Source organism: Physeter macrocephalus, chromosome 11 (assembly GCF_002837175.3).
Source record: "Physeter macrocephalus isolate SW-GA chromosome 11, ASM283717v5, whole genome shotgun sequence".
NCBI classification, from domain to species: domain Eukaryota; kingdom Metazoa; phylum Chordata; class Mammalia; order Artiodactyla; family Physeteridae; genus Physeter; species Physeter macrocephalus.
The window spans coordinates 155,173,710-155,199,104 of NC_041224.1; the positions used below are offsets into that span (position 1 = coordinate 155,173,710).

Sequence of the window (25,395 nt, forward strand, 5' to 3'; positions counted from 1 at the left end):
CCCTGTAGTAAACTCTCCCTTCCTCTGAATCCATGTCCCTCAGCTCATTCAAAACTTGACTCAAAATGCAGTTACTCCTCCACTCATATAAGTCAGTCTGCATTATGGTCCAATATATATGGTGGTATTTTGCTTTGTAAAAGGAATTTTTTAGGGTTCATTTTTAGCGTATTGCTTCCTGATCTAAACTGAACCCTCCAAGAGGCAGGTGATAATCGTGTCTTCTACTTCTTTCATAACTGCTGAACCCCGCCAGCGCGCAGCATGCAAAGGCGCTCAATAGCTAGTGTGTCAAGAGTCTTACCATGGCAGGCTTGGGATGCCAACACCTTCTGGACAGTCAGTGGCAAAGTCCCTTGGATGCCTCCTGTGGTCTGGAGTAGCTAATGCATAAACACATCCTTTGTTAATGGAAAAGCAAATGGGACAATGGAGCTTTCTGTGTGCGGTGTCTCTGTGTGAAACCCCAAAATAAGAGAAAAGCTTACCTCCACTTGTTCTTGAATAAATTCCTACAAGGAGAAAAAGGAAAGCAGGCCTTAATCGATTGCTATGTTATAATTGCCCTTTGATAATTTACAAAATATTCCAATTTTCTTCTTTAAAATATGCCTCTTGAAGAAAAGAGTTCCAGCAATATAGCACTTAGGTGCAAATAATTTATTTGTTGTAAGGCACTTTGAATACGAAATACCAAGACAACTGAAAGAACTCTTACTGAATGGAGAATGTATTTAGCTACTGAAGCTTTCTCCAGAGATAGCTCATCAACTCATGAGGTTATATAACTGGTAGCCTAATGACTCAACTGAATATCAGGGAGGTTTCTCGCTAAGAGGCTGTCTGTTTGCATTTATAATCTTAGCTAGAACATGTTTAATACTGCACATAAACAGAATAAATACACAAGAATCGTCAATACAACTATGCACTCAGTATAACACTTGTTTAAATATCATAAAAATAAGTAGTCACTTAGTTCTCACAGGCATTTTTTGAGTGTGACAATTCCCTTCAGGTCAAAGAGCTTACTCTCCGAGGCATTTTGTTGAGAAACTTCTCCTCCTTTGCATATCTCTGTCCCTAGGGTAGCCTTTTCAATAGCAACATCCCTGCAGATGTTAATATTTACAAAAGGACTAAAGAAATTTAAAGCAGACACTATTTCATCCTACTAATTTGTTTACCCTCTGGAGGTTAAAAACTGTTTTGAGATATGGCACATTTAATAATTTCTTTATAAGAAAACACAGGGTTTCTTTACTCCTAGAAATGGCTATGGATAAATTAGCTTCCTGGGAATTCCCTCGTGGTCCAGTGGTTAGGACTCAGAGCTTTCACTGCTGGGACCCGGGTTCAATCCCTGGTTGGGGAACTAAGATCCCACAAACCAAGCGGTGCGGCAATAAAAAAAAAAAAAAATTAGCTTCCTAAGATTACAACATGATAGACTTCTTTTTAAACCAGACTCAGAAAGTTCTCTTCCCGAAAACTTAGGAAAAACACTCTAACATAAACCACAGCAAGATCTCTTTTGACCCACCTCCTAGAGTGATGAAAATAAAAACAAAAATAAACAAATGAGACCTAATTAAACGTAAAAGCTTTTGTACAGCAAAGGAAACCACGAACAAGATGAAAAGACAACCCTCAGAATGGGAGAAAATATTTGCAAATGAAGCAACACACAAAGGAATAATCTCCAAAATACACAGACAGCTCATGGAGCTCAATATCAAAAAAACAACCCAATCAAAAAATGGGCAGAAGACCTAAATAGACATGTCACCAAAGAAGACATACAGATGGCCAAGAGGCACATGAAAAGCTGCTCAACATCACTAATCATTAGAGAAATGCAAATCAAAACTACAATGAGGGACTTCCCCGGTGGCACAGTGGTTAAGAATCCACCTGCCAATGCAGGGGACACGGGTTGGAGCCCTGGTCTGGGAAGAGCCCACATGCCGTGGAGCAACTGAGCCCGTGCGCCACAACTACTGAGCCTGTGCTCTAGCGCCCACAAGCCACAACTACTGAAGCCCGCATGCCTAGAGCCCGTGCTCCACAACTAAAGAAGCCACTGCAATGAGAAGCCTGCACACCGCAACGAAGAGTATCCCCTGCTCGCTGCAATTAGAGGAGGCCTGCACACAGCAACAAAGACCCAACGCGGCCAAAAATTAATAAATAAAAGTAAATTTAAAAAACTACAATGAGGTATCACTTCACACCAGTCAGAATGGCCATCATCAAAAAATCTACAAACAATAAATGCTGGAGAGGGTGTGGAGAAAAGGGAATCCTCTTGCACTGTTGGTGGGAATGTAAATTGATACAGCCACTATGGAGAACACTATGGAGGTTCCTTAAAAAACTAAAAATAGAGCTACCATATGACCCAGCAATCCCACTGCTGGGCATGTACCCTGAGAAACATGATTCAAAATGGGCAGGGTGGGATAGGGAGGGTGGGAGGGAGGCTCAAGAGGGAGGAGTTATGAAGATATGGGGATATATGTATACATACAGCTGATTCACTTTGTTATTCAGCAGAAACTAACACAACATTGTAAAGCTATTATACTCCAATAAAGATGTTTAAAAAAAAAAAAAAAAAAGGACACATGTACCCCGAAGTTCATTGCAGCACTATTTACCGTAGCCAGGACATGGAAACAACCAGAATGTCCAACAACAGATGAATGGATAAGGAAGATGTGGTATATATATACAATGGAATATTACTCAGGCATAGAAAGGAACGAAACTGGGTGATTTGTAGAGATGTGGATGGACCTAAAGTCTGTCATACAGAGTGAAGTAAGCCAGAAAGAGAAAAACAAATATCGTATATTAACACATATATGTGGAATCTAGAAAAATGGTACAGATGAATCTATCTGCAGGGCAGGAATCGAGACACAGATGTAGAGAACGGACATATGGACACGGGGGGTGGGAAGGGGAGGGTGGGACAAACTGGGAGATTAGGATTGACATATATACACTGCCATGCGTAAAACAGATAGCTAGTGGGAACATGCTATAAAGCACAGGAAGCTCAGCTTGGTGCTCTGTGACGACCTAGATGGGGGAGGGGAGTGGGAGGGAGGTCCGAGAGGGAGGGGATATAGGTATATATATATATAGCTGATTCATTTCATTGTACAGCAGAATACAACACTGTAAAGCAGTTATACTCCAATAAAAGAAATAAAAAATAAAAAGAATTTAAAAGTTTAAAACTTCAAAAAAAAAAAGAAAATTCTCTTCCCTGCCTCATTTACAGACTAGTCCACCATACTTATAAATGAGCACAGTTACCAAGAGCTAGTTGGTAGATACTATCTGTGTATTTTTTAAAAGCCACATATTTTCCCAAACAAACCTAAATAGAAAGATGTCTCATAATACCTGACCACTAACAAAGTTTAGTGTGGATACAGATCAAACCTAACTTCTTTGCTATTCTCTCTTGTGCTTATATATCTGGGACTTGTAAAACATCAGTCTGTAAGCATGGAGAAGGGGAAACGGATCTTATTCTCTATTCGTTTCATATTTCAAATGTTCAATTTCAAATTGAACATTAATGCTAGATAATTTAATATTTAAAAGGCTCATTCATTAGGCTAGAGGATAGAACTTTATAGAAAGATGTCTTAGTGATCTTTCAACTGCTAGATCCAAGTAACTACCTCTTCTTCAAGATACCAGAACTGTTCCAGCTTCTTTCAGAATCAACAAAATCTCTCCTGATCAGCCTGACTTAACATAATCAAGACTTGCTGAAACCATAAGCCTTGTTTCAGTTTGAGGTAAACTTTCTGCCAGTACTCTTTGAAGTCACTTTAGGAAAAGTTTTCATTATAATTTTCTCGTTAAATACTTAAGGATTGAATTACTATAAAAGATTCTAACAGATCCTATCTCTTGGATTTAAGACAATTTGGAAGAGAAGCCTTGGAGAAAATAAGCTCTGTTGGGAGAAAAGAGCACTGCTGAAAGCCAAACAGAGGTGGTCTGATCAAAGGGCAGTTCTGGGAAGGGTAAAGTCAAGATGATCCCAAAGCTGGCATGTTAGCTGCCTCTTCCTCTCAAATGTCTTCTCACACTTAGACTACAAACATGCTCAAGTCTCTCCCATCTGAAAGGAAACAAAAACCCTTCCTTCACCTGTGTCCTGCCCCATACTTCCTGACACCCTTAACCTTTAGCTGTCGCCCCCATCTCTTCGGTATGTAGCCGAGGTCCTGGAAAGAGAGGGCTCCTTAGCTCCCCTTTCTCCCTTCCCTCACTCCTGACCCCCTGCCCACCCCTAGGAACAGATTCCACAAGGCAGGCAGTGTCCCCTGACAGCCAAATCCAACTCCTCAGGCTTTAGTACTCTCCGGCCACTGTTGACCATTCCCTTCTTGCTTAAAACTTCCCTTGGCTGTGGCAATATTACTTTTCCCTGGTTTTCCTCCTCCTTCTCTGACCAAATATTTTCAATCATCCTTTATAGTCTCTTCTTTTCAGCAGTAGCTTTCCAGACCTTTGCCAAAACATATACACACTGAATGCTGGTGTTCCACAGCCTCCATGCTTGGCTCTCTTTTTTTCTTCATGTTCTCCCTGAACAAACGCACGTCTGTTAGACCCTTCTCCAGCTTCTGGTATTATCAAAATATATACAGTTGACCCTTGAACAACACAGGAGTTAGGGGCACCAACCCTCTGTGCGGTAGAAAATCCTTGTATAACCTTACAGTCAGCCCTCCGTAGACGCAGTTCCACATCTGGGAATTCAACCAACTGCAGATCCTGTAGTAGTGTAGTGTGTACTTTGTGAAAAAAATTCGAGTATGAGTGGACCCGCACAGTTCAAACCCATGTTGTTCAAGGGCCAACTGTATACTGTTAACCCCCAAATACATACTCCAGCCCTGACTTCTTTCCCAAGTGCTAGATCTCAAAGTCTGTCCATCCACTGGACATCTCCATTTGAAGGCACATTCAATGTGTCTAAACTAAGGCTCATAATCTAACTCCCTAGCCAGGTGTACTTCTCCTCCTCTGTTTCCTTTTTCTGTCAACGGCACCATCCCTCTAGTCGTCTGAGTGAGAACCCTCAGAATCATTACTTATCTCTTCTCCTTTATCTCTTTTATATTCTCTTGCTCACCAGGTCCTCTTGATTCTACCTTTCAAATATGTCCCTCCTCTCCATTCCCATTGCTACTGACTTAGTCAAATTTTCATCCTGTCTTACTTGCACCAGTGCACTAGCCTCTCAACTGCTCTCTACCTCAAATCTTTCCTATATCCATGTATCCCACACTTTATCCACTAAATCTATCTTCTACTTTTTATTTTTAAATATTACTAAAGTAATTCAGATTTCTGGAAAAAATGATAGACTGAGTTGATGTGGATTTTCCCATGCTCCAAACAGAAAGAGCTAAAGAAGGAGTTAAGAAACCACAATGAATAAAAAAGGACACCATGAAAAAAGAAAAGATAGATCTGAGAAAGAGCCAAATAAAACTTCTGGAAAAAAATAATAGTCACTGAAATAAAAAACCCAGTGGACAAGTTAAACATCTAATTAAATAGTAGATGAAGAGTGAACTTAGTTTACTGGAAGATAAATGAGGAAATTTCCCAGAATACATCACAGAGAGGTAAAAACATGGGAAATATGAAAGAGAAGGCAAAAGACATGGAGAATAGAATGATAAGGTCCAGTAGACATCTGATAGCATTTCTAGGAGGCAAGAGAGAGAAGAGGGGAAGAAGCAATGTTTGAAGTGATAATAACTATATTTTCCAAATTGAATATGTAAGATGAATCTCAAGAAGGACATCAAAATAAATCCACACAAAGATATGTCATAGGGAAATGGCAGAACACCAAAGACAGAGAAATCTTAAAAGCAACCAGAGACAAAATCAGGTTACCTACAAAGTAATGATAATAAAATTGACAATGGACTTCAGTAGCAAAAATAGAATGTCAGAAGTAACAGAATATTTTTGAAATGCTTGAGGGATAAATAAGAATATGGAATTCTATTTTTAGCTAGACAATCATGCAAATGTGAAGGTGGAATAAAGATGTTTTCAAAAATATTTTATTCCTGGACTCTTAACAAAAGAACTTTTAAGAGATTTACTTCAGTGAAAAGAAAACTGAACACAAAGAATAAGTAGGATGCAAGAAGCAATAGTGAACAAAGAATGGAAAACATTTTGGTTAAGCTAAATAAACATTTACTCTAAAATTAAGGTCTACCAGGGGGATTAAAGACAAGGTGGAATTAAAATAGGCAACAAAATGGAAGATGGGAGAAAAGTGGTACAAGAGAAAGGTTGGTAAGGTTTGTGTACAGTTTATGAAGAGAACAGAAGAACAAATTACCTTTAAACTGTGTTATATATGCAAGCTAAAATTCCCCTTCTAAACCAGTAGAGGGGAAAAAAAGAGAAATAAAGAAAACTCTAATAGAAAACAGGAAAGGAGGAAAGAAAAGACAACAAATACAAAATAAATTGTTTTAAAAAAAACGAAACACGTAAGTATTTAAAATGCAGTGTTAAAGTGTATTTTGCTCTTCTTCATTGGCTGCCTACATGATGAAATGCAAACTATTCAGCTGAATATGCTAAATCCCTTTATGAGCTGGCCTTGACAACCCATCTAGCCTCATCTAGGCCCACCACTACCTTGTGTGTATCTTAATTTGAGCCATGTGTATTGGTAGTTCCCTAAGCACGGGATCTGCTTCAAGTCTCTGATATCTGTTATTCTGTCTAGAATGACCTTATCCCCTCTTCTGTACTTGGCAGGCTCCTACTGTTCTACAAGACTTTTCCTGAAACAAACAAACAAAAAACCAAATGCTTTTCTGTGATAGTTTCCTTGACCTCCACCCTCCTGGGCACAGTAAATATTCTGTATTTCCATAGCACTTTTGAACACACCTCTGCTGGCCAAATTTCATTATAGTATAATTATTTAAATGTCCTTCTCCCTCACCGTGAGCTAATTCATCTTTGAATCTCTGGCACCTGGCACACAGCAGGTTATTTCATAAATGCTTGTTGAATAAAAGATGAATATAGAGAATTTCTAAACAAAGTAGGAGGTTATTAGCACTCAGCAGTTTTCTCGGTTTTTGCAGCTGTGTCTTACCTCCACAATGCTCTTGGTCACAGTAGATCTCCCTCTTCGAAGTTCACTGGCTTCTCTTTCCACAAAACAGAGTGGTACTTTTCCTACAAGGACCAGAGAATCACTAGTGTCTGGAAATATAATTTCAAGGCCCAGATCTTCCAGATTTTTGTGGTAACACCTAAAGAGATAACCTCAAATGTAAAAGGATGACTTCATTCACATTTCAGTATCAGTTCCAAATGCTTGATAGTTTCTCAAAAGCTGCCACAAGCTTTAAAACTTACACTATTTTTCTCACACTTATGGTTGTTTATTTAGATTTTATTATCAAATTTCCTTTTTGAATTACAGTAACCTTTTTTTTTTTTTTCCCTCTTTTCCATTGAGAGAATCAATTTGTTTCTATGTCTTGTTCCTAGATTTTTTATTCTTCACTGAGGAATTGCTAACTTCTCCTTGCTGGCACTTAAAGAAGTTTGGCACAAATAAAAGGGCTAAGAATGTTTTGAATCAGCATTAAAAGCAGGGAGATAATTAACAGCCGGATGAACTGAGAAGTCCTGATTAACGGGATGTAAATAAATGGATCTGCCTCTACTATAAATTATACCCCAGGGAAAAAGATTTATTGGCAGTGGCATATTTCCAAACCTCACATGAATTTAGAGACAATTCTCTCTTCTTTATTTCCGATAATTTGTGCCACCCCGAAGTAGGAAAATGTCCTATCTTGTGACTCATTATATGATTTGTCCCCTCTTTGCGGCCCAGTGTTTTACTTTCTTCCCAGTATGATTATGGTAACAAAAACCAAGAATCTAGAATGTACCAAGGCAAAGCAGAATGGAAGCAATTACTGCAGTAACTTCACTTTCAGAAACAGCACAGCATAAATATTGACCATTCCAAGAAATGGTAAGAGGACTCTAAGCCAACTGCTGGAAAAAATTATCAGGGAAACTCTATCCTATACTCAATAGCTGTGATATAGTGGAAAGAACAGCATTTGGAGTCAGGCGACCTGCATCTGAGCGCCTGCTCCACCACTTAAAACTTGTTACGACCTTGAACAAGTCATGTAACCTCTCTTGGTCTCAGTGCCTCAACTGAGATAAGGAACAATAGTTATGCTTATACCCTGGCCAGAGAATGCACATTAGCAACATCGCAACCTCATGGTGGTACTAACGATAAGAGTCGCCTTTGTTCCTCTGTCACTGTTATCTCTAGTGGAGGACTTATAGTGGAAGACAGCAATTTTTTTCGACCAGAGCCTTGTGGCTGTTGCTTCTCATAGGAACCTATTGAGAGAAAGATGAATGGGTTAAGAGCAGGAAGTGAAGTCTTCCAGATTCAGATAAAAATGAAGACACAGTCATGGAATTATTATAATGCTTAGCAGCATGTTCAATGTTCGGTTTTAGGCTTTGAATTTCCATTATTAAAGTCAAACTAGTAAATATCTAGTTTGTTTATTCACTTTAGCAGTATTTTCTTAAATAAGAAATATAAGACTTAATCTTACATTCAAATGAACAATGCTATGTTCCTGTAGATAGTCAACAAATGTGGTTTCAGTAACAGAGGCTGACTAATACGGATTACTGGGGAGATAAAAGGGGTTTCCTTCACAACCCAGTGGCTCAAGAAGGCTCCCTCATTCTTCCAGAAGGATTTCCCAGGCTCTGAAGAGAATCAGTCAGTACTATTCTCAAATGGTCCAGGGCCTAGAGCAAGAAAGTTTTTCTAACACTTTTTCTTATATCTTTCCCAACTCTTAGGTCTTCATTTTATAAGGAAAAGTGAACGTGGAAGTAACATCACTGCCATTCTAGTCCATGAAATACCTCCCTAGGTCCTCACCTGACTCTACAACATTTGGGTTTTTTATCACTTGACCACAGGAGTAAAGATTTTCCTGGTATTTTACACCTTGGGGAACAGACTGCCTCATATGAGAAAAATGGGTAGCAAAGATTAAAAAGCACATATTGACTTTGGAAGAATCCATAACAAATTAGTGATACACGTTGCCTCTGGGGAGAGAAACGAGGTTGGATGAAGGGCAAGGGTAGAAAAGAGACCTTATTTTATTCCCTTTTGTACCTTTCAGACTTGAGCCTATTGGATTATACTACCTATTCAAAAACAAATTAGATTTAAAAATAAAAACAATATATTGGGCCTTCTGAGCCACTTGGTAGTCTCTGCCTGATGAACTGTGAAGGTAAACCAAGATCACATGGGCTTGTGGAGGGGCATATCTTTGTGCTGAAAGTTGTAATAAAGGAGCCTAATCTTTAGGGTTGATGATAAGGATACAGCAAATATGCCTTTGACCATGTGTTAAGACCCACATGTTTGAATTAGTAAAGTGAGCTACTATATTCTTTCAATTGTAAGAGAAGCCATACCAGCAGGCTTCAGCTTCATTTTTTTTTTAATAGTTTTTTTTTTTTCAGCTTCATTTTTTAAAACGTACAGTTCATCTTTTTTCACAACAGTCACAGTTAGAAAAAGTCTTTCAGGTACATTAATTCTGCTGGGGAGTCTCGAATCTTTCCTAGTCCTCAGCAGATCCTTACCAACGGTCAGCTGCTCCAGTCGGATGCGCTCGTGGGCAGCGTGCTGGTCCACCAAGACTAGCAGGTTTCCACCTAGAAGACCAGCAAGCACCACGGGGTTTCAGATTCTCAGGTCAAGATTAAAATAATCATGTTGTGTTGAGGGAGAAAAAGCTTAATTCAAACTATTTAACAACATGAGCATAAGAGAAGCATACAAACTGAGCAGTAACAACTGTATCTTTTATTTCCTAAAAAGTTAAAGTTATGGGAAAAACTACAACAAATGTATCCCTGATGAAAAACTCTTTAGTTCATTAGTATTTCATTTCTAAAACACGGTGGAAGCCCTACATTCTTAATGTTTAAATACTGATTTTGCTTTATTAATTCAAATTTGATACAGTGAAGGAGCATTAAACCACACATTTTATAATCAGCTGACCTTGATTCGCAAGCTGCCCCAGAACCCATGAAGCATTCTACTACACTTTAGATCAGAGGTCAGCAATATTTTTCTGTGAAAGGCCGGACAGTAAATAGTTTAGGCTTTTGGGACACATGGTTTCTGTCACAACTACTCAAATATTCATTCTGAACCAAAGCCGCCATAGACATGTGAATATTGTAGCTATGTTCCAATAAACTTTTTACAGACACTGAAATATTAATTTCATATAATTTTAATGTGTCGAAAAATAGAACTCTTCCTTTGCTTTTTTTTTTACTATTTAAAAATGTAGTATACCTGAAACTAATGTAACACGGTAAATTAACTACACGTCAATTAAAAAAAAAAGTAAAAACCATTCTTATCTCCCTAGCTGTACAAAAACAGGTTATGGCTGGATCTGGCCCCCAGGCCACAGTTTGCCTTGCTTTAGACTCGGGCTTTGCAAACTTTGAACAGCAGACAAATCACCTGGGGATAGTATTAAGATGCAGATTCTGATTCAGTAGGTTAGGGGTGGGACACAAGATTGTGCAAGTCTAACAAACTCCCAGGTGATGTTATTTACAGACCTTGCTTTTGAGTAGCAAGGCTTTACACTCTCAGGTGCAAGAGAGAAGCAGAATGTCCTGACCCCAAAGCCAAACCTACAGGGAAATAAATCCCTTTCTTACTGACAGGAGGACTGATTCTCAATTACATTAGTCCATCTTTTTAGCTTGTAATTTTATTACTTTTGGCCAAAGGGTTGAGGTTTATTGTTACTGATTATATTGAAATAAAAAGTTCTCCTCTTGAGTTTGATCAAACTAGATAATGCCTGTTTTTCCTATTTCTACTAAAGGTTAAAAAAAATTGTTTGTATGACACCATCAAATTCATGGCGTAAGAGCTACTGACTTGAAAAATAAAAAGATTCTAATTTTTTTGACAGCATGTTCAACCACATAAAAGGCCCCAAAATGTTGAATTTTAAACTCCTTTGAGGATAGGAGGAGTTGCAGCTGGTTGTGATGAATACTGAACATCCTGTATTGGGCAGAACAATGGAATAAATAATAAATTATGAGGGAGTAACCTCAAGCTCAAAACCTGAGCCAATGTGAATTACCAAGAGTCAGGGACCCTACGAAATCAATCCTGCACTTGACTCTGGAGGAATGATTTATAGTTTACAAAATGTTCATGACATTTTCCATTCCTTGAATGAAGCAGAATATATGAAGGTAATTTACTCATGTCAGAGCTGTATTTTTGATATTCCAAAATAACAGAATAGAAGCTTCATCAGGGCAAGGATTTTTGTCTGTTATATTCCTGGCATGTATAAGAGCACCAGGCACATAACAAGCACTCAATAAATATTTACAGAATAAATGAATGAATCATTATTCTTTAGAGGATCATAACTGAAAAACTGAATTTTATTATAGGTGGAAACATGCAATAAAAAATGCCATTATATGGCATTAATTTCACAATAATATATTTATCCAGTAAAAAATATGTGCAAATATTAAAATAAAAGTCAGTCAATTATAGGAATAGGTTGCTTTTGGTATTTGTGAGCAACAATAAAAATACTTATATTTTGATTTAGAAAAATTTTTTATATAAAAGTACTCCTTGGTGGCAGCTAACCAATATAGTGACAATCCAAAATCTCAAGAGAAATTTAAATATCTGGAGATTTTGTGGCTACACCCATCTCAGGTGCCATTAGTAGAGATTTTGGTATTAAACAACAAAGAATTCCAGGCAATCAAAACTTTAGAAAACAACCTATTCACTTTCTAGAAGTAGTAAGACTACTAGAATTTGACCTTCGCTAATTCTATATTTATGATATAATTACAACAAAACTTTTGGTTACTGTACCTTTGATCTGTGATGACATTTACTAAATAAATGTATACTGTAAACAAGATAAAAAAGAATATTTTGAAATACAAAGAGAATGAACTGCTTTCAAACTTTAGAAGCTCTCGCCTGCAGGTCTACCCATCGGGAGCCAACTCCTCCAGTGGTGCTCAGGACTCAGCCACTCAGGCCTTTTCCAGAACCTGACAGGATCAAGCATTCCTTGTAAATGGCTGGAAAAGATTTTGGAGTCTCTCCTGTCCTATGTCTTCTCTGAAACAGCTCTCATTTGAAGTCCCTGACCTCCACACTCTGGAAATCTAACAGATATTTTTGGTCCTCATCTTAACCTCCCGGCAGCACTTAGTACAAAGTCTTGGCTTTGCAACACAACCTTTGCTTGTTTTCTTCCTATTTCTGTTCTTTCATAATCTCTCTTGCTGGTTCACCCTTTTCTACCCAGCTATTAAATGGCGGAATTACTCTAGATTCAGAATCTCTCTTCTGCTCCTCACTCTTCACTCTTCTTCTAGGTGATAAAATTTAGACACATGACTTCAGCGACCGACTTTATGCTGACAACTCAGATTCAGATCTCCATGTCAGAATGCTTCTCGCATCCTAGACCTGTAATATTCCTGACACATTCTTGAACATTTCAAAGGGATTTCAGACTGAACTCATGGTTTTCACCCTTCTTGCCTGCTTCTTCTCCAACCTCGTCCTGCAACATCATCCACTCAGTCACATAGGTCAGAAAACCAGGAGTCATCTTTGATATACCTTCCCCATATCCAATCCATCACCAAGTCCTGCTGACTTTATCTCCTAAATATCTTTCTCTCTAGGTCACCCTGATCCCAGCTAACCATCATTTCTGAGATATTGCAACATCCTCCTAACAGTCTCTCTGCAGTTACTGGGACTCCATCTCCACACCCGCTCCAGGCTCCACACTGAAGCCAGAGCAGTATTTTCAAAATGCAAATGTGATGTGACATGTGCCGCTGCGAAAACAAACAATAAAAAAGAAAACAAAAAGCCTTCAGTAGTTTCCAATTGGTGTTGGGATGAAGACAAAGCTTGTAATTGGTCTTTAAGATCTGGCTGCAACCCACTTGTCTAGTCTGTCTCCTGCTCTCACACAAGGAAGGGCTTGCCCTGCTTCCTAACACTGAAGGAGAGGAAAGCACAGATTGCCTATTATTCCCTCGGCCCAGAATACTCCTCCCTCCTTTCCTTACCTAGTTAACTTACACTTCAGATCTCACTTTACCCACAAAACCTTCCCTGACTTCCCTACTAAATCGAATCTCCCAATACAGATTCTTACAGCATCTTGTTTCTCTCCTCCATAACACCAGAGTTAAAATTTTAATTGTTTGTGTAACTATCTGTTTCTCTTGCATGTATATTTTCTCCCACCATTGTATCCCTAGCACAGTCCCTGGCATGCAACAGGCACTCCATCAATATTTGTTGAATGAGTTAATGTTATTATTTACAAATTGTTGTTGTTTTATTAAAGCAGGTCACCAAGAGATTATATGTAACTCTTGATAAATCGATCAGAGTTCATCATATAAACTTTCTATTATTATAAAGGGAACACATTAAAACATTATGAAAAAGTCAAAGACTATAAAATATTTTAAAGAGTAGATGAAATTTCCCCTCTGCCCATTTCCATTCTCACTCCCAAGGTAACCACTCTTAATAGTTTAACATGTATATACATGTCTATGTGTATGTATATAAAACTAAATGTACTTTAAAACTGTTGTTTCATAATATTAATTTAGATTGGTTTTCCCTAATCTGTCCAAATCATTGAAACTGTATCGTATATAAAAAAAAATAACCTTAAAAGGAGGCTGTCAGAAGACCAGCTGGGGCTTCCCTGGTGGCGCAGTGGTTAAGAACCTGCCTGCCAATGCAAGGAACACGGGTTCGAGCCCTGGCCTGGGAAGATCCCACATGCCGCGGAGCAACTAAGCCCGTGCGCCACAACTACTGAGCCTGCGCTCAAGAGACCGCAAGCCACAACTATTGAGCCCACGTGCCACAACTACTGAAGTCCGTGCGCCTAAAGCCTGTGCTCCACTACAAGGGAAGCCACCACAATGAGAAGCCCACGCACCACAACGAAGAGTAGCACCTGCTCACCACAACTAGAGAAAGCCCGTGCACAGCAACGAAGACCCAATGCAGCCAAAAATTTAAAAAGCAAACAAATAGGGCTTCCCTGGTGGCGCAGTGGTTGAGAGTCCGCCTGCCGATGCAGGGGACGCGGGTTCGTGCCCCGGTCCGGGAAGATCCCACATGCCGCGGAGCGGCTGGGCCCGTGAGCCGTGGCCGCTGAGCCTGCGTGTCCGGAGCCTGTGCTCCGCAACGGGAGAGGCCACGGTAGTGGGAGGCCCACGTACCGCAAAAAACAAACAAACAAATTAATTAATTAAAAAAAAAAAAAGAAGACCAGCTGGTTACTGAGGCTAAACCTCATTCTTACCTGCCTCACCATCCTCTTCGGTCTTAGTGCTCATTACACAGGCAATAAACTTGTTATCCACTTGCTGGAGAACCTGCCATACATGCAAATAAGTGTTACAATACTAAATAAAGATTAACAAAGGCTTATCTGCATAGAGAGAGACAAAACTGTACTTAATTTAAAGTTGTTTGCATTATAACATTCATATCTAAGACTGAGGACAGGTGCTGATGAACCTGAGGGAGTCATTAGGAAGGAAAAAAGAATAGGCAAGTAGAGTGATCAGAAGACAAAAGGAGAGACTACAAGGAAACAGACTGAGGCATCTAAGAGGGTTATGCTAATAAAACTTCAGAGTAGACTTGAAATGTTCCCAACAGAATGGCTCTTATTAACGGGTGATATGACCAGAGATTTATTAACATGACCAGAGACTGCTAACAGATAGGTCTGAAAAAAATTTGGAAAATGTATGCAAAAGCAAGGAAACCCATCTTGTAGGAGCTAGTCCATTAAAGCAGTAAGTTAAAAGCCACCGGTGGCTTCAGACCTTGGTGGCTCTGCTCTGCCTAGATCGGTCTAACCTCCTAATTTGTTTCCATACTGAAAATAAGGAGATGAAGACAGCCTGAGTGGTGTAGAGAGAGGGCAAACTAGAAAAGCGGATGAGAGAAGGGGTTCCTTCTGTTAACGAACTCCTCAATCTGGGGTCTCCTAAGCCATATCATTTGTAGCCTCATACAATAGAGGGTCATCTGAAAAGGGGCATTGTTGCACAGTTAAGGACAATGTCTTTACATGACTTAGTTGATTTACAAATTACTGTCAATATAGAAAGTCAATATGTAATCCTTGAAACTGTGAGCCTGAATCCATAATTCACTCCTCCAAACCTGCTCACACTACAAAGGACACTTTTGTCTTTGTAATTATAATTACTCCTTCGCTTTTTCTTCTGATGATAAAAGTTTCAGTAAGATTAAAAAGAACACATGTGCCTTGACCAGGATGGTCTATATCATCAAATAAATCCAATTTCACAAGAGTTAGTCTAGCTTAGGTCTTATATATATATTTTTTTTTTTTTTTTTTTTTTAATGAGATTTTAAAGTCAATCTTTTACCTGCATCGAGTGAATCATTTCTTTGGTGAAACGATAAGGATACAAGATGTTGTGAATTTTAACTGCTAGGCTCTCAGCCTGGCCGCTGCTAACGTCAACAGCAACCTAGAAAGACCCAGAACAAATGTCATTTACATTGTAATCTTTTATGTCTGCAGAACTGTTTTACCAAAGATCTCAAAGTGCTTTATAAACATTCATTTTCATAGAACCTATTAGAGGTGGGTTGAATTCAGGGAACTTATAAAAATTCAAAAGGCTTTATGAATTATTACTCTTAAATAATAATTTTTGTTTATACACAAAATTACTGACAAGCACCAATACTTTCAGAATAACAATTTGCCTGTGCTTCAAGACATCTGAACTGATGAATCAGTAACAAATGCTCATATACTCTACACCCGTATTACAACACACAAAGCACATCGTGCCATAACCCACTGAGGAGAGGACGCACACTCAGGTCCAATGGTGAACGGTTCCTCTAGCAGAAGATTCACTGCTGTATCTAATGATAACAGTTTTTATTACCACCACCCTAAATACCTGCCAAAGCTGCAAGTCAGGGTTTCTGAGAGTGGTAAACACATTCACCACTCACACAGTGGTTACACATGTCTAATCCAAAATGTCCGAGCTTCCAAACTGCTACGAATTCTGATTCCTCCTCTCTACAGTAAATATTAATTTCCAAATAAATTATTTGGAAACATGCTCACTTGCCATTCATAATTACAAATGAATACAGTCATTCATGCCCATACCCAATTTAAATGAAATTCTAATTTTTAAATAACAAGCAAAGAAAAATTGCCGCAGACCTACCTCTGGATAACGGGCAAATACTGGGTTGTCCCATTCTGAGAACAAAGACTGAAGCGATTCGGGACCAACAGCACCATCCCCAGTAGCTACAGCAAAAGGGGACAAGTAAAGTTGGCATCAAGAGCCTCAGGGAAGAGGGTGAATGGTGAATGGTGTCTCATGCTTGGTGTGGTGCAGCCTCAAGACCAAAGATCAGACACATTGTTCCCACATTCCGCAAATGCACAGTGTTTGCTGTATCTCTAAATTGTTTTGATCTGTTACTTTTTAAACTAAACTTGATGACTGTATCTTCTGGCATTATAGCTTTTTCTCCAAACTATTTTCACCAGATATTTCAGAATACAAGTCCAGAAGAAACACCAGTTCAAATTAGTAGCCTCACTTCTTTTAGGTAAAAATATACCTTCTCTATTTTTAGAAATGAAGAAAAGAAAAATGATAAATGTCTGTAGCTGTTTTTGCAGATAAGAATTTTGCTTATATAAAACTAATGCAATATGGACTCAGCTCCAATCTTTGAAAATAAGAAACATTTTCTCAATCACAAGACACCACAGACTGCATGATCACACAGTATTGACCTCGTCTGGAAAAGTAATTTCTGATCTAAATGCATGCACTGAATTATTTAGTTCTGCTGTTAAATAGGACCATGGGGAATTCCTGGTTCCAGGAAGGCACAGCTGGCACTGATCAAGCTCAATAACACAACCCTGCTTTGTTTTCTTTAAGCTAGGTGGCACAGTATGTACTAGGTGTTCTGGCAATCTCTGTTAATGCCCCTACCTCTGTTATTCTGTCTCATCACAGTCCTCTCTTCACGAGCTCTAGGAAGGAAAGGAAGAACAAGGTCGCTTCTAAAAGGATGACACCTGTACTGAGATCCTAAATATAAAAAAGAAAAATCTAGACATTTGAACTAAAAAAATAAACTATTAAAAAATTATGTTACGTAAAATCTCTTTCTGCACAAACTGAATTAAGACATAAGGCAGACTACTAAACAACAGATTGAGTCAGAAGTTCTTTAATGAAATTATTCTGCTAACTTAGGAATCTGCATTAATGCTTAGTCCTATTAGCCATCTGTATCAGACAGAATGAGGAAGAATAGATCCCCAATTTACATGCCTCTTACTCCCAATATGTGTCTCTCTATATGTGTGTGTGCCCCGTATGTGTCTAACGTTTATCTCATCATATTATAATTGTTTAGATGGCTGTCCTCCCTAATAGACTGTGGACTCTTGAAAGCAAAGCCAGTTAATCTGCAATGTGGCAGCTCCAAGCACAGTGTGAATGACCAGCAAATGAGTGAATAAATGAATAGATGAATGAATGAAAGGTTCTTAACTTAAATTCCAAAGTCCAGTAAGATCTGGCCCAAATTCTACCCTCCTCTCTGAAGGATGATAAGATTTGAGTTTTAGGAACAATGCTGAATTTGACAGTTTTGAACAGGGGCAAAACATGATGAAACTATTATTTCAAAAAGATAAATCTGTTGGACAAAAACTGGAGAGAGAGAAATTCAGAATGATAAAAGTAAAGTGTGAGGCGAAATAAGGTTGTGTCACTATTAACAGAAAGGACAGTGTTAAAGACATTTTAAAGAAAAAAACTACAGGGTTTGGAGACTTGACACTGTTCCTTAAAATTACCTTTATAGATCCTCTCTTCTGTGCAATTAAATTTACCTCTTAACAGTTCATCTCATGTGATGTTTTGTGTGTGGTTCAGCAAGTCCTACTGTTCTGCTACGCACCAGCCATTCCCAGAAAGGTAACCCTCCCTGTGAATGGAGGGTGCTCAGAAGCCATCTTTTCTTCAAACTAGTTTCTAGACCCTAACTACTTAATTCTTCATTATGAATCTCTGACTTAACATGACTCTCAAAAGTTCACCACAAGACTTGCTAATGCAGACGTTAAGCAGGTTGAAGTGTTTTACACATCTAGATTTGTTTAACAGGAGTAGATGTTTAGGTTGAGTATGGCAGCCAAGTTGCCCCCCTTTGTTTTAGCAGCAACCATCTCAGTTTAATGTGATCCAGTTATTTTTTGTCACCATATCAGAAGCAGTTGCGTTTCAGGAAGATGAGGTGCCAGTGCCTTAGATTTACCTCTGATAAGCATTCACTATAAATCAGGACACAAAACTACATACGTTGAAAAACACGTGTGTCTTTACGAGCCGCCTGCTAGTCTCAGGAGCAGTACTGAAGAAAACGGTATTCTTCTATTTGATACTTTGAAAGTTACTACAGTGATTATTTTTTTCACAAGGAAAAAAACTGGAAACCATTGAAAAATAAAAGTCTTATTTAACCTTAAATAAATCAGAGCCTCCTGTTAGAGATACTTATCCTAGGGAGAAATTATAAGTTAATTTGCAATTACCTTCATACTATTTATATTCTTTTGCAACATTCAAGACTTTTAATACAGATGAACATTTAATGCTTATCAGCCTGATGCAAAACCAAGATTATTGCCAGATGGAAATCAGTTTTGCCATCACCCAACATCTGGCTCTCAACACACTGCCAAAACAATGTCACTTTTAATGCTGACTGAGACCTGGAAACTCAGAGTCCTAGCCTAGGCTCCAATGTGGCCTTGTGGTCTCATCTAAAAGCCACATTATTGTCTTTCTGAATAACAGCCACTTATACAGATCAAGATTATTAGCATATGTATTATAATAAAGTACATTTGAAAAGTATGGTTATAAAAATACATACTTAAACTATATTCCCCAAAATTTATGGTCAAGTTTTTTTCTTAAAAAAAAAAAAGTTTATAAATATACTACTGTACTGAGCCATAGATTTTCCTGGGAAACCTAGGATGATTACAGGATCATTCTGGCCCTTTACCTGGGAGCTGCAGAGAGCAACTTCCAGAAAAATACCACGCTGGCATTGCAGGTGCCTTTAAAGACAAATTTCTGGGGCTTCCCTGGTGGCGCAGTGGTTGCGCGTCCGCCTGCCGATGCAGGGGAACCGGGTTCGCGCCCCGGTATGGGAGGATCCAACATGCCGCGGAGCGGCTGGGCCCGTGAGCCATGGCCGCTGAGCCTGCGCGTCCGGAGCCTGTGCTCCGCAACGGGAGAGGCCACAGCAGAGGAAGGCCCGCATACCACAAAAAAAAAAAAAAAAAAAAAAAAAAGACAAATTTCTTAGAGGGTTGTGTGTTTGGGAGAGAGGGGAAAGAGGGGTAGGGAAACCCTGTAGATCTTCTCAACTATCAATAGCACCATTTTCATTAAAAACTGTCTCACCCTCTTGCACATACCTACACCCATAGACACACATACATACACTTCCATTCTGTTTCATTCTTTCACTGTATTTTTATGTTTAAATAATAATGGACCCGGAGAATTTTCACATACATTTTATAATTAAGCTTCAAAATGTTCTATCTGCTGAGATAATCTCTTTGAACATGATTATCTTACTCCTCGGCCATTAGTCCCACCTTCCAAAGCATTCATGCCAGTGAACACCATATACTTACCATTCTCAAGTAGAACATCCACAGCCATAGTTGTCAGGTCTTTAGTACAAGCAGCCCGAACGTCCTCAGTAGGAGCAGTGAATGTGCTAAGTCCTGTTAGCTTGTTGATGTAAACCATTCTTCCCAGGGCTACATCAAAATGCTGCTGCCAATCCAAAGAACATGTGTTGGACTCTTCATTATCAGAACAAGTTCTTGCTATAGATTCCTCACTCTGACAACAAGGTCCATTTTGGCCAGCTGTGGAATCTTCTCCGTGACTCACTAACATTCTACTTGGAGAGTCAGGACTTCCAATCTGTTGTTCTGAAGCTATAAGAACATCTGAATCCTTACCGATAACTGTAGAATGATCACAGGGCAGTACTAAAGGAGTTTCTGACATCACAGAGTTCTCAGTTGTATTGTTGTTAGAATATGTTTCACTGTCTTTATTGAAGAGGTTACCCTGTGTGATAGAGTCCGACATTGGGATGTTGCCACTTTCTGGTTTTTTATGCTCATTTTTAAATAACTTACAAGAATCTAGGGTTAACCCATTGGACAAGTCACCATCTTTCCTACTGGAATCTGATTGTGGAAGTTCATTAAAATGACTCGTCATCTCCATTGTTTGAGTCTCTCTTTTGGAGCCTTTGAATCTGGATAATTTAGAGGCTAGTGATTCAGGTGACTTCTCAACATCCAAAGGCTTTCTGTTAAAATGAGATAATTCCTGTAGAGTTATAGGGCTTTCTCTTAAGCAAGGCATCTGTTCTTCCAAACAACTGTCTTCCTTGGAGAATGGTAACTTTTCTGAATAAAACATGTGACTTACTGGTTGACAACTACTATTTGAATCATCATGTTTCAGAGTAGTGATTTTACAAATACCAGAGTTGTCTAAGTGGTTTTTGTCTTTCCACAGAATGTCAGGTTCAACCTGAGGACTGAGATTGGTAGTGATTTCTAAAGTGATATTTTCCTCCACTTCTGTATTCAGAGGATTTTTAACCTTCCCATATTGCCTCTTAAACTTCTCTAAAGATCCTAGTTGTGAACTTAAGCTTAGCTTCTTATGAGCTATGGGTCTGGCAGAACAAATCAACTTACCTGTTTTCTCACTACCATTTGAAACATGTCTACCCCAAGAGAAAGAGGATGCGTCAGGTAGTAAGCAACCTGTGTGTGATTTTTTACTACTTTCCTGAAAAACAGCAAAATTTTTATAAGTTGCTATAGGTTTGTTCTCTGGCCCATAACTTATATTTGTTCTGCACAATCTTTTGTTGGGCAGTTGAGCAAATTCTTTACTTAAAGTGGTGGTTAAATCTTTGGTGTTTGGAGTCTCAAATGAATGGCGTGTTCTATTTCCAAATGTTTCTTTGGCACTCACAGGACCAGGTTGAACATAATTTTTAAATAAATGTTCTGTTTCAGTTGATTTAGTTTGCTCATTTTGTACCACATGAGTTATGAAGCCAGTGGAACATAATTTAACTTGCCCATAACTAAAAACATTTATTCTTCCACAATTACTAGGTTCATTTTTTCTTTTCTCTTCTTCTCTCTGAGCACCATGTGCTCCTGATAATGTTGTCTCAACAGGCAGAGGTTGGCATCCCATTTCAGTAGCATCTTTAAATCTCTCTGGTTGATTCTGAATTCTATTATTTTTCAGGATGTTGGCAGCCGTGCCATTAGCAGTAGTACTTACTTTCTGTATTTCTAGACCTTCTCTACTCCCCTCAAAGTGATAAAGTGTCTGAAAAGGGCTTGCAAACATTTCTGAACTGGTTCCACATGGATTTTCTGAAGAGTTAAGTTCCAAGCAAGATTTTTTATGTTTCTCATTTGCTCCTGATTCTGATGCTTCAGCTGTCTCTTGTTCTAAGATCCTTGACTCTGAGCAAGCGCTATCTTCGTTTTGTAAAGATGACTCCATTTTACTATGGGCTGGCCCATCGGATTTGTAAGTGTACAAAAATGAATCATCTGTCTTTTTTCCGATAGCTTCCGAATCCCTAGAATTCTGTGTGTTTATGTTTTCTACAGGAGCTTTTCTTTTCACAGCTTTTGATTGCAAATTAAACATTTCACAGGAATCCAAAATATCATTACATGCTTCTTGGAAATTGCCCTGGTCACACTTCTCATCAGAGGACACTTGCTTCTGAAGAGTGGCACTAAACAAACTAAAATCATTTTCTTCACTAAATTCCTTAAGGTCTTCACTTGATAATTCCACAAATAATTTTTCTTTCTTTAAAAACATTTTTACTCCTTCCTGAATGCAAACCAAAACAGTATCCCAGTTCTGAAACTCAATCAGAGTTTTTGCTGGCTCCAGGCACACGTCATACTCACAGAAGTGGCACCGCACGTTGATTACATATATACCATGGAGTTCTGGGTTAGACCGATGCCGAGGACTTGAATTCGTTTGCCTACTGGCAGAGCCGTTCTTTGGCTTGCATATAATGCTTTCTTTCCTTAATAAAAAGTCAATGAGTTTATGCAACTTTGTCCTTAAAACTAGCCTCTTGTTCACAAACAAAAACTGCATATTCTTATTATAATGTGCTTCAGAGCTGATATAGCCACTAAGCTCAAACTCCTTATATTTAAAATCTATTTCTCTTAACTTTTGGGACTTACCCAGTCCATAAATTTGACAAAATCGGGAACATATGTCTTTGGTTTTAGGGAGCTGAAGAACCATGGAACCAGAAACATCATTTCTCAAAGAGAAAGAAATGGAAGGGTGCATGAGTGAGAGAGCTTCTATCCTCTGCCTAACCTTCTCAAACTCCAGTCTAGGATCCATGCATTTCCTCCTTACAGGTAACTGATAAAATAGGTTATATACGGTGACTGTTGTCCCAGCACTTGGTCGAGTCAGGTCAGCTTCACAAGCTTTCAGGACTTTTCCATTCTGAAACAACTTCACAAAAGTTTTCATTGACTTGTTTTTCTTGGATAAAATTTCCACAGCACTGGCCATGTCAGCTATACTGGCCAAGGCCTCCCCTCGGAAACCATAAAACCTTGGATTCTCCAAGTCCTGTAGAGAGTCGCATTTACTAGTGAAATAACGATTTCCCACCTTGTCTACATCATCACTCCCCATCCCAAATCCATTGTCTATCACCTGAATTTGGAAGGTTTCCATGTTTACCCTGACAGCCACACATTTTGCTTCAGCATCAATACTATTGAGGGCAAGCTCCTCAGCACATTGGCCTAAGGAGCATATAGCCAAACCAGAACGCAACCTGGCTTGTACTTCAACTGACAAGCACTTGATCATGGCAGGTCGAAAGCTGGTGAGAAAGCCAGGCACTGGTTCCCTTTTCTGACTGGAAATAATCGCCTATGGGAGGAAAAACAAAACAAGACACACACACACACATTTAAAGCTTCGGAGTTACACGGCATCAACCATTTCTCTCAAGCTTTATAAAGAAATATTTGAGGTAAATGAAATCTCTTACTAAACCACATTGTAAAACAAAACAAAACAAATTATAGCTCTGATCTCTAGGCAGATCACACAGCTCTTGTTTGGTGCAGTGGATTTAACATCCAAAACAGCATTCATAATTTCATAATTTTTACTGCTCCTCTCTAAATCCCATATGCCCTAAAGTGAAATCATAATCACACTTGAAGTTGACCTGCAAAGACATGTTCAAAATGCTAATCACTTCACCAAAAACAGATGCCTAAATTCCGCTAAGAAACATTAGCTAGAAATTATTCATGAAAAAAAAGTCCAAGCTAGTTTCATAACATTTATACATTACACAATAACCATGACTTTTAGAAAAAACTTATAATGAAGTGTTAAGACACTGTAATAACTAGGGTGAAGGAACAAGAGGAAATTAAATCAAATTATGTCAAGAAGAGATTAAGATTAATAATAATTATTATTATTATTGGCTAAATGTAGTTATCTCAGGGGAAACAGACTAAGAATGGGAAAGGATAGAGCAGGAAAATTCCTTGTCATCATAAGCTGTTCTGTATTTGATTTTTAAATCTCGTTCATGTATTACTTTGATAAGTTTTCAGAAGGCCCTTACTATTATTTTGTATTTTGGTCTTTACAAATGGCTTCAAACTACCTTGGCAATAATCATGATGGCAAAGGGCTGTTTAAACTTGATTTTAGGTTTTCTGGCAGGTTAAAAAATAATAAGATTATAGTGCAATTAAAGGTCCCCTCCCTTCACAGCTGAGAGCAGCATTGGGGGGACCTCTCGCAAGTGGTAGGGCTAGTTTTTCAAACCCGGTAAAATCAGAGCGATAATTGCAGATCTGATGATTTCTAACATCATGAACTTTGCAGCCGGCAAAAAATGAGAGGTAAACGTTTAATAAGTATTCCGACTGCTACCCAACTCAACGATTTCCTGATTATATCCCCGTCCTTTCAGGGCTCCTGGGACAAATGGGACGACTCCATCCGGGTTCTGAGCTAATGAGAAAGCTTCGGGGAGCAGGGCGGAGGCCGCCTACCCCGCCAGACCCAAGCTCCACCCCCATCCCCTCCCCCAGCTGGCAACCAGAAACCCCAGCCTGCCCAGGCTCGCGGCGCCCCGCTGAAGGCAGGCCAGGGGGCCTCCCGGAGCCCCTGCGCAGCGGGTCCGTAAAGCTGGCCCGCAGCGGTCGCCAGGGCCCTTCTAGTGGTAGAAGAGCTCCCGGAATCATCCTTTCGTCGCGTGCTTTTCCCCAAGTCACCTCGTATCGCGCCTCAGCAACTCCCTGACACCAACCGCCTCGGATGCCGGACGCGCGCACGTTGGCTTGCAAGGCTCGTGCACGCGAGGCTCATGCATGCGCGAGCCCGCGAGCATGCGCTTCTCAGCTGCCCCGCCGAGAACACCCTCTCGTCCCTGACACCCCAATGCGCATGCGCACCAGGTGTTCCCGGCTTCGGTACTCGTGTGTCCCAATGTCTCTTCTCACTAGTACCCCGAATTCGCAATCCTTATCCCGTTTTAGCATGGCGTGAAAAGCTGTTTCTAGCAATTTTTACTTGTTTTTTCTTCTTTCCCCTTCTCTCATCTCTCCTTTGCACGTACTACCATTTAATTGAATATATATTTTATTTGCTTATCGTTTATCTTCTCTCACTAGAATGTAAGCTATATGAAGGTATGGATTTTGTCTATTTTTGTTTGCTGCTGTATGCCCATGGCAAGAACAGTGCCTGGCTTATGTTAGGTACTCAATTAATTAATAAATCCAAAGCCTTCCATCTTAGAGATCTATAGTATTATTTCAGAGCTGGAAAAGACCGAGAAACTATATAGCTCTATTCTTAATTTACAGATGAGGACAACAGACTCCCTTCAATGACTTTTTTGGTATCTTCCCAATACCACCGCAGCTTTCTTTTCTAATG

The 25,395-nt window shown here is 39.2% G+C and overlaps 2 protein-coding genes across 5 annotated transcripts in view; one reads left to right on the forward strand and one right to left on the reverse strand.

The window, feature by feature from the left end:
- Positions 1-13,561, forward strand: part of EIF2B2 (eukaryotic translation initiation factor 2B subunit beta) — a 34,258-nt gene extending 20,697 nt beyond the window's left edge. Inside the window, exon 9 of one of the 2 annotated variants that reach the window (XM_028496205.2) lies at positions 12,886-13,561. In XM_028496205.2, coding sequence (XP_028352006.1) covers positions 12,886-12,918 — 33 coding nt within the window. In that variant the 3' untranslated portion in view covers positions 12,919-13,561. The remainder of the gene's footprint in view (positions 1-12,885) is intronic. The other variant, XM_028496206.2, reaches the window with a different exon arrangement.
- MLH3 (mutL homolog 3) overlaps positions 1-24,782 on the reverse strand; it is a 28,871-nt gene extending 4,089 nt beyond the window's left edge. The window contains exons 1-11 of one of the 3 annotated variants that reach the window (XM_007117121.4): positions 24,729-24,782; positions 20,004-23,355; positions 17,269-17,367; positions 16,480-16,565; positions 15,652-15,756; positions 14,547-14,619; positions 9,748-9,819; positions 8,352-8,463; positions 7,181-7,340; positions 489-512; positions 305-383 (exon numbers count right to left, since the gene is read on the reverse strand). In XM_007117121.4, coding sequence (XP_007117183.2) covers positions 305-383; positions 489-512; positions 7,181-7,340; positions 8,352-8,463; positions 9,748-9,819; positions 14,547-14,619; positions 15,652-15,756; positions 16,480-16,565; positions 17,269-17,367; positions 20,004-23,292 — 4,099 coding nt within the window. In that variant the 5' untranslated portion in view covers positions 23,293-23,355; positions 24,729-24,782. Of the gene's footprint in view, positions 1-304; positions 384-488; positions 513-7,180; positions 7,341-8,351; positions 8,464-9,747; positions 9,820-14,546; positions 14,620-15,651; positions 15,757-16,479; positions 16,566-17,268; positions 17,368-20,003; positions 24,667-24,728 lie in introns of those variants that run through there. The other 2 variants (XM_028496203.2, XM_055088623.1) reach the window with 2 other exon arrangements.
- Positions 24,783-25,395: the final 613 nt, after the last annotated feature.